The 8,843-nt window shown below is 42.5% G+C and overlaps 1 protein-coding gene across 2 annotated transcripts; it reads right to left on the bottom strand.

Annotated features, from left to right (window-relative positions):
• Window positions 1–284: 284 nt before the first annotated feature.
• On the bottom strand, window positions 285–8,580 carry LOC106582368 (ras-related protein Rab-5B). 2 transcript variants are annotated; one of them, XM_014165425.3, is made up of 6 exons: window positions 8,548–8,580; window positions 5,479–5,743; window positions 5,112–5,263; window positions 1,412–1,534; window positions 1,192–1,285; window positions 285–1,011 (listed from the first exon to the last, which is right to left on the bottom strand). In XM_014165425.3, exons 2-6 carry the CDS (start codon window positions 5,639–5,641, stop codon window positions 887–889), a joined length of 657 nt encoding a protein of 218 aa, XP_014020900.1. In that variant the 5' UTR covers window positions 5,642–5,743; window positions 8,548–8,580; the 3' UTR covers window positions 285–886. The 2 variants fall into 2 exon arrangements, with proteins under 2 accessions (XP_014020900.1, XP_014020899.1); XM_014165424.3 differs by lacking the exon at window positions 8,548–8,580 and adding an exon at window positions 7,901–8,012.
• Between the last annotated feature and the right edge of the window lie 263 nt (window positions 8,581–8,843).

Below are 8,843 nucleotides of genomic sequence, written 5' to 3'. Positions count from 1 at the left end.
AGAGCAGACTCACTCTGTACTGTGGGTTCTTCAGTGTATATCTACTGTACATATGTGGGTGGAAGTGAGATCTAGGACGAGGGGCCTGGATGATACCAGACTGGCATTGGCAACATGGTGTCTCACAACACCACTGCTCTGAGGAGTATTAATAATAATAATATAGCCTAGGGGAAATAAATAAATGAGGCCAGAGGAAATAAGGGCATCAGAAGAGGCCATTAACTGTTTTCCCTCCCTCATGTGATTGTGGGTAAACTGCCATCTAACATGGGTTATTCTATCTGTGACGACCGGGAAGTGTCTGGAATGGCTCAGGCCAGGCCAAGGCTTGAGGGTTTAGGTTGTTCAGGCTGCCTGGGGCTCATGCTAGAGGGGGTGATGAGGGGGCATTCAGGACAGCAGTAATGGGAGTACTTTGAGGGAGTGTGACCTGCATCCCATTCACTCTTTTCCCCCCTCATCCCTTAAGACTCCCTCGCTCCATCTCTCCTTTCTTCCCTCTGCCACTCAAGAACCCACACTGCAGCGATTGCATAATGAAATGGAACCATGATTGAAATGAATCGAGACAGACAGAACGCAAAACAACATCCACGATTAGTGCTTAATACTATACAAAGTCTTGTCACACACACTTTTTCTTCCTGTCTGTCAGTCTTTATCAGACCTCTCTCTCTGTCAGAAACCTATCTGGCTTCGCAAGACAACCGTCCTGTTTCGACTCCTGTTCCCACGCTCTCTTTCTTCCCCTCTCTCTCTCTCTCTCTCTGTCTGTCTGTCTGTCTGTGTGTGTGGCTGTCTGGGTGGATGGGAGGGTGGAGGTTTGAAGGGGGTGTCCCCTTGCCTGACCCCAGAGGTTGATGGCAGGGTGGAGGTGGAGGTCTTAGTTCCCGCCGCCTCCTCCACAGCAGGATCGGGTGTTGTGGGCATCAGGGTCCTGTAGGTTCACTCCCCGGTGTCGTGCTGCGTGTGTAGGGTTCTGGGTGTCCGTTTTTGGCATCTTTTTGGCTGCAGAGACAGTGGAACACACTTTATCATGTTATTATTCTGACCTAGTTCTAAAACTAGGGCCTGGAGTTTTTCTTGGGCAGGTCATGTAAAACTGTTAACAAATGTTTTGTTATTAGGTCAAACATTGTGTTGCCTCTAAGTATCCCTATAAATTGATGGGGGAAGATGGAAGCTTACCAATGGCCAGGAATAGTTCGTTGACATTCATGGCCGTCTTGGCAGAGGTCTCCATGAAGAGCAGTCCAGTGTCTTCAGAATAGGTCTGGGCCTCCTGTCAGACAGGAGGCAACAATCCATCAGTATTGGGAATCCCCAGTGTTTTAGAATTAATATTTCATATAGTATTATGAATAGTGACGACCATAACATGTTACTGAGTCAGTGTTGAGTACAGTACCTCGTACTCCACTAGTCTCTTCTCAGCCAGGTCAGCCTTGTTCCCTGCCAAAGCGATGACAATGTTGGGGCTAGCCTGCCTCTGTAGCTCCTTCACCCAGGCTTTGGCTCGCTCAAACGTCTCCTACAGGAGGGCAAAGCAGAGGCCATAGGAGGGGAGTTGGTGAGAAAGAGGGAGTCAGATACAGTGCAACATTTAAATAACATGGCAATGTTAACATGATAGAGAGGGCTAGAGCGTCTATACAGTACAATGTGGCGATTCCACGGCAGCAGAAAATATTGGTATCTCAGATTGTTCTGGCAGTTCTCAGATAGAAGGGAGGAAGGTTCTTTGAAATGCTTTTTACATTTGTATCACAAGCCATTTAAAAGAAAAAACATAATGAAAGTGGCCATTTTAGGCCCTTTTTAGACCTATACATTACTCCTGTCAGACCCTATGATCTGTGAACCGTACATGATACAGACAACAGCTTGGAGTCATTACGCGCTGCTACCATGTTGTGTTGCTACCATCTGTTGTTGTGATGTTGCTACCATGTTGTGTTGATGTCATGCTGTGTTGTCATCTTAGATCTCTCTTTATGTAGTGTTGTCTCTCTTTTCGTGATGTGTGTTTTATCCTACATTTTTATTTAGAATCCCAGCCCCCATCTCCACAGGAGGAATTTTGCCTCTTGGTAGGGCATCACTTGCCTAGTTAAAAATTTAGTGTGCTCTAAAATATGTCTTGATTATGAAATATAATTTTGCACATTCATTTATTCAACATAAATGTAATCTCAAAATGACCCCTTTTCATTTTAAGACATTGTTTGGAATAATAACCTGTATATCACACTTCCAGAGTGGGCTCTGCTAATTCTGAAGGTATGATACATTTATATGGACACCAGCAGTACAGTGAATGGTAATTCTGAAGGTATGATACATTTATATGGACACCAGCAGTACAGTGAATGGTAATTCTGAAGGTATGATACATTTATATGGACACCAGCAGTACAGTGAATGGTAATTCTGAAGGTATGATACATTTATATGGACACCAGCAGTACAGTGAATGGTAATTCTGAAGGTATGATACATTTATATGGACACCAGCAGTACAGTGAATGGTAATTCTGAAGGTATGATACATTTATATGGACACCAGCAGTACAGTGAATGGTAATTCTGAAGGTATGATACATTTATATGGACACCAGCAGTACAGTGAATGGTAATTCTGAAGGTATGATACATTTATATGGACACCAGCAGTACAGTGAATGGTAATTCTGAAGGTATGATACATTTATATGGACACCAGCAGTACAGTGAATGGTAATTCTGAAGGTATGATACATTTATATGGACACCAGCAGTACAGTGAATGGTAATTCTGAAGGTATGATACATTTATATGGACACCAGCAGTACAGTGAATGGTAATTCTGAAGGTATGATACATTTATATGGACACCAGCAGTACAGTGAATGGTAATTCTGAAGGTATGATACATTTATATGGACACCAGCAGTACAGTGAATGGTAATTCTGAAGGTATGATACATTTATATGGACACCAGCAGTACAGTGAATGGTAATTCTGAAGGTATGATACATTTATATGGACACCAGCAGTACAGTGAATGGTAATTCTGAAGGTATGATACATTTATATGGACACCAGCAGTACAGTGAATGGTAATTCTGAAGGTATGATACATTTATATGGACACCAGCAGTACAGTGAATGGTAATTCTGAAGGTATGATACATTTATATGGACACCAGCAGTACAGTGAATGGTAATTCTGAAGGTATGATACATTTATATGGACACCAGCAGTACAGTGAATGGTAATTCTGAAGGTATGATACATTTATATGGACACCAGCAGTACAGTGAATGGTAATTCTGAAGGTATGATACATTTATATGGACACCAGCAGTACAGTGAATGGTAATTCTGAAGGTATGATACATTTATATGGACACCAGCAGTACAGTGAATGGTAATTCTGAAGGTATGATACATTTATATGGACACCAGCAGTACAGTGAATGGTAATTCTGAAGGTATGATACATTTATATGGACACCAGCAGTACAGTGAATGGTAATTCTGAAGGTATGATACATTTATATGGACACCAGCAGTACAGTGAATGGTAATTCTGAAGGTATGATACATTTATATGGACACCAGCAGTACAGTGAATGGTAATTCTGAAGGTATGATACATTTATATGGACACCAGCAGTACAGTGAATGGTAATTCTGAAGGTATGATACATTTATATGGACACCAGCAGTACAGTGAATGGTAATTCTGAAGGTATGATACATTTATATGGACACCAGCAGTACAGTGAATGGTAATTCTGAAGGTATGATACATTTATATGGACACCAGCAGTACAGTGAATGGTAATTCTGAAGGTATGATACATTTATATGGACACCAGCAGTACAGTGAATGGTAATTCTGAAGGTATGATACATTTATATGGACACCAGCAGTACAGTGAATGGTAATTCTGAAGGTATGATACATTTATATGGACACCAGCAGTACAGTGAATGGTAATTCTGAAGGTATGATACATTTATATGGACACCAGCAGTACAGTGAATGGTAATTCTGAAGGTATGATACATTTATATGGACACCAGCAGTACAGTGAATGGTAATTCTGAAGGTATGATACATTTATATGGACACCAGCAGTACAGTGAATGGTAATTCTGAAGGTATGATACATTTATATGGACACCAGCAGTACAGTGAATGGTAATTCTGAAGGTATGATACATTTATATGGACACCAGCAGTACAGTGAATGGTAAAGGGATCTCCCTCCCACTGCTGGTTATTTGCTGAATGTGCAATCCTAAAGGAGGGCTGTGATTGGTTAATGACCTATAATGTCAATTTCTATGTATAAAATGTGTCATATCATTAATAGTACCAGAGAGCCACTCTGGAAATGTGATGTGTTTTAAGAGTGTACTGTTACAAACAATGTCTAAAAATAAGCTACATCAAAAAAGGAAGTTGAGATTAATATTTGTAATGTTGAATAAATGAATGTGAACATTTTTATTTCTGAATCTTGACACTCCATATTTGAGAACACTATAAGGAGTATAATGACTCCAAGATGTTGTCTGTATCATGTATGGTTCACATATCATAGGGTCTTACAAGAGGCATGTATACACTTAGCATACAAAACATTAAGAACACCTGCTCTTTCCATGACAGACTGACCAGGTGAATCCTATGATCCCTTATTGATACATGTTAAATCAACTTCAATCAGTATAGATGAAGGGGAGGAGACAGGTTAAAGAAGGATTTTTAAGCCTTGAGACAATTGAGACATGGTTTGTGTATGTGTGCCATTCAGAGGGTGGGGGTGGGGGGGGGGTTGCTGAAGATTAGGAACCTGTTCCTAATGTTTTGTATAGTCAGTGTATGTCTAAAAAGTTCCTAAAATTGCCCATTTCATCATGATTTTCTCAAAAATGGTTTGTGATACAAATGTAAAAGCATGGTAAATATCCTTCCTCCCAATGAAGTTCCAATCAGATACTGAAAATATTTTCTGTTCCTGCTGGCATGGAATCACCCAATACATTTATTGTTTACTCCTTAAGTTTGCTCTGAAAATGCAGCTCTGTGGTGCGCTGAATGATGACTGTACCGGCTTGGTGATATCAAAGACCACAATAGCTGCCTGTGCCCCACGGTAGTACATGGGAGCCAGACTGTGATAGCGCTCCTGTCCCGCCGTGTCCCAGATCTCAAACTTCACAGTGGTGTCGTCTAGACACACAGACTGGGCCAGGAATGCAGCTGAGAGAGAAGACGAGAGAGTGAATGTAAAACTAATTATGGAAAACTCAATCCTTTCATCTCAGCAAACCCTCCCTTCTTGGACCAGGAATAAAACTCTGTGTTTTTAACAGAAGCTTTTGTTATGGCACTCCAGGAACAGAGTTGCCCAAACCTGATCTGGGGCCAACAGTGTGCCAGTCAACTTCTCTCCTCCCACTCCCCTCTCTCCTCACCTCCAATGGTGGTCTCCTGGAACTCATCAAACTGTCCCTTGACGAAGCGCAGCACCAGGCTGGACTTGCCCACAGCCATGTCTCCCAGCAACACCAGTTTAAACTGGCATATCTTTGTCTGGGGCAGCATGCAATTGGGCCGGCCACTCCCTCTGGTAGCCATGGTGACAGAGATGAGGAGGGCGGGAGCCTCCCAGTGATGGGAGCTCAGACTACAGGGGACTCTGGGACGTGAAGTCTTTCTCCACCTCTCCTCTTTTTCTCTCTGCAGATGAGAAAAGATTTTGTATTTATTGAAGATCCCCATTCCTGGGGTTCAAGATCCTCTTCCTGGGGTCCAAACAAATTAAGGCAAAAACATTATTACACCACTCCACATCTAAAACACAACATTTATAATACCACTATATATATATATATATAATGTGTGTGTGTAGAGTGTGTGTGCTGGTGTGTGTGTGTGTGTGTGTGTAAACATGTGTGTCCCCTCACAGTCCACATTGTTCCATAAGGTGCTGTTTATTTCTTCTGATTTTACTGCTTGCACGAGTTACTTGATGTGGAATAGATATGACAACAGAACAGAGGGAACTGGTAATGGAAAAAGGAAAGTGGCTCAAATGACAGCAGGTGTCATTCAGTCTGGACAGGTGGGTCATTTTCTTTTCATCAGTTCAGAACCATTAATACCATGATCTATTTATGACATTATTACATGTTCTTCAATAATGCCCATCCACACACATCTAGGATGACTGACAAAAACACATGCATAGAGGATGTTTGAGCATGACAGTCATATTTCATTTTGTGACGCCTTCTTGTCACCAGCCTACGGATTTGTGCCATGTAAATAAACTCAGCAAAAAAAGAAACGTCCCTTTTTCAGGACCCTGTCTTTCAAAGATAATTTGTAAAAATCCAAATAACTTCACAGATCTTCATTGTAAAGGGTTTAAACACAGTTTCCCATGCTTGTTCAATGAACCATGGAATGAGGGCTTGTAGGCCTGTTGTAAAGCAGGTCCTCACCAGACATCACCGGCAACAACGTCGCCTATGGTCACAAACCCACCGTCGCTGGACCAGACAGAACTGGCAAAAAGTGCTCTTCACTGACGAGTCGCGGTTTTGTCTCACCAGGGGTGATGGTTGGATTCGCGTTTATCGTCAAAGGAATGAGCGTTACACCGAGGCCTGTACTCTGGAGTGGGATCGAGGTGGAGGGTCCGTCATGGTCTGGTGCGGTGTGTCACTGCATCATCGGACTGAGCTTGATGTCATTGCAGGCAATCTCAACGCTGTGCGTTACAGGGAAGACATCCTCCTCCCTCATGTGGTACCCTTCCTGCAGGCTCATCCTGACATGACCCTCCAGCATGACAATGCCACCAGCCATACTACTCGGCCTGTGCGTGATTTCCTGCAAGACAGGAATGTCAGTGTTCTGCCATGGCCAGCGAAGAGCCCGGATCTCAATCCCATTGAGCACGTCTGGGACCTGTTGGATCGGAGGGTGAGGGCCATTCCCCCCAGAAATGTCCGGGAACTTGCAGGTGCCTTGGTGGAAGAGTGGGGTAAGATCTCACAGCAAGAACTGGAATATCTGATACAGTCCATGAGGAGGAGATGCACTGCAGTACTTAATGCAGCTGGTGGCCACACCAGATACTGACTGTTACTTTTGATTTTGACCTCCCCCTTTGTTCAGGGACACATTATTCATTTCTGTTAGTTACATGTCTGTGGAACTTGTTCAGTTTATGTCTCAGTTGTTGAATCTTGTTATGTTCATACAAATATTTACACATGTTAAGTTTGCTGAAAATAAACGCAGTTGACAGTGAGAGGACGTTTGTTTTTTTTGCTGAGTTTATTTATTATAGCGATATAAATGAACCGCCATAGGGGTCATTGAGAGGTCGAAACATGGGGCTGGCTTCTGCTGTTCCAGGTCCATTTGATAGAACGAATGGACCTGGTCATGTCAGTCGCGCGCACCAACAACGGCGAGTTGACGTCCCGCTCCCCACTGTCACATTCATCCAAACGCTGGAATTTCGCCAGGCAGCGAGCTATTGTCATTTCAGTGGAGTGACAGCACGCACAGTGTTTTCACTTTCATTACCACGAGAGCTCAAATCCACGTATGCCATTGTTTTTCATTATCTGCTACGCATTTAGCTGTATATTTTATTTTACATCGGGGTATGAATATTAAAATAGGCGCTATGCAGGTATCGTCCGTTTTATCTGTAAACTGCTGTATCTCCTTACAGAATGGACTCCGTTGAAGCCCAGTCACTTCGCTGCGGTTAAGCCAAATCCGCCCCAGCTCTGGTTCGACGGCCGTCTCACGTTCATTCTTGCAGCTCCACATCCCATATGTATACTCGGGGAGTAGAAATATATGAATACATACCAGTGACAATATCGGCGCTCTCTCTGAAACGATCAGAGGTCCCCGTCTTGAGACTGTTGACAATTCATCAGCTGGTAAAACGACTATTAACACTTCCTGCAAATTCGCGCAGTCGCAGTCAGTGTCGCATTCTCGATTTTCTTAAACGGATAGATAACCGCATTCCTCCACGTTTTAGTTCGTCAGATGCAAAGGCCTGCAGTCTCAAAACAGACTGTCTTTCATGAACAAAAATATTTGTCTTTAAACTGTTTCTTAACAACAGCATCAGAACACAACTGCAGTAGCTAATACATTTACATTTTAGTCATTTAGCAGACGCTCTTATCCTGAGCGACTTACAGTAGTGAATGCATACATTTCAATTCATTTCATACATTTATTTTTTCTCCGTACTGGTCCCCCGTGGGAAACGAACCCACAACCCTGGCGTTGCAAACGCCATGCTCTGCCAACTGAGCCACAGGGAGGACAGCACATATATATAGGTTGGGTTGTAATTTGATGCCTCTGTATCTGAATGGTCTATTGTGCCTATTATGGAAATGTTTAATCACAACAAAATAATTCAAAGCTAAATTAGGACCACTGATTATTGTACATGAGGTGTACAAATGTAGAGAATGGACTTCGACTAGGCTACCTACCTTTAATCAGACGCAGCGGAAAACGACTGCCCCCTCGCATTGAAGATTTCAAATGGAAGGCCGACCGCGGTACTGCAGGCATTGTTTCAGAAAACAGGTTGCCCATTATGTTAAATTGTGAAATTATAAGTGAATGGGGTAATGGCGATCTTCGTGGTCAATATTCGTGGATATCTGTCTATAAAAACAAATCGAACACAATCGTGGTACAAATAATTGCTTCTATTTCACCAGATGTATTTCCTTAAACATTTACTTTAAATTCACACACAGACGAAGTTAAAAGCATAATTGAG

The sequence above is a fragment of the Salmo salar genome, chromosome 21 (assembly GCF_965601325.2).
Source record: "Salmo salar chromosome 21, fSalSal1, whole genome shotgun sequence".
In the NCBI taxonomy this organism is placed as follows: Eukaryota; Metazoa; Chordata; class Actinopteri; order Salmoniformes; family Salmonidae; genus Salmo; species Salmo salar.
Note: the sequence above shows the minus strand (reverse complement) of the source record. Positions and strands in the feature narration are given on the sequence as shown.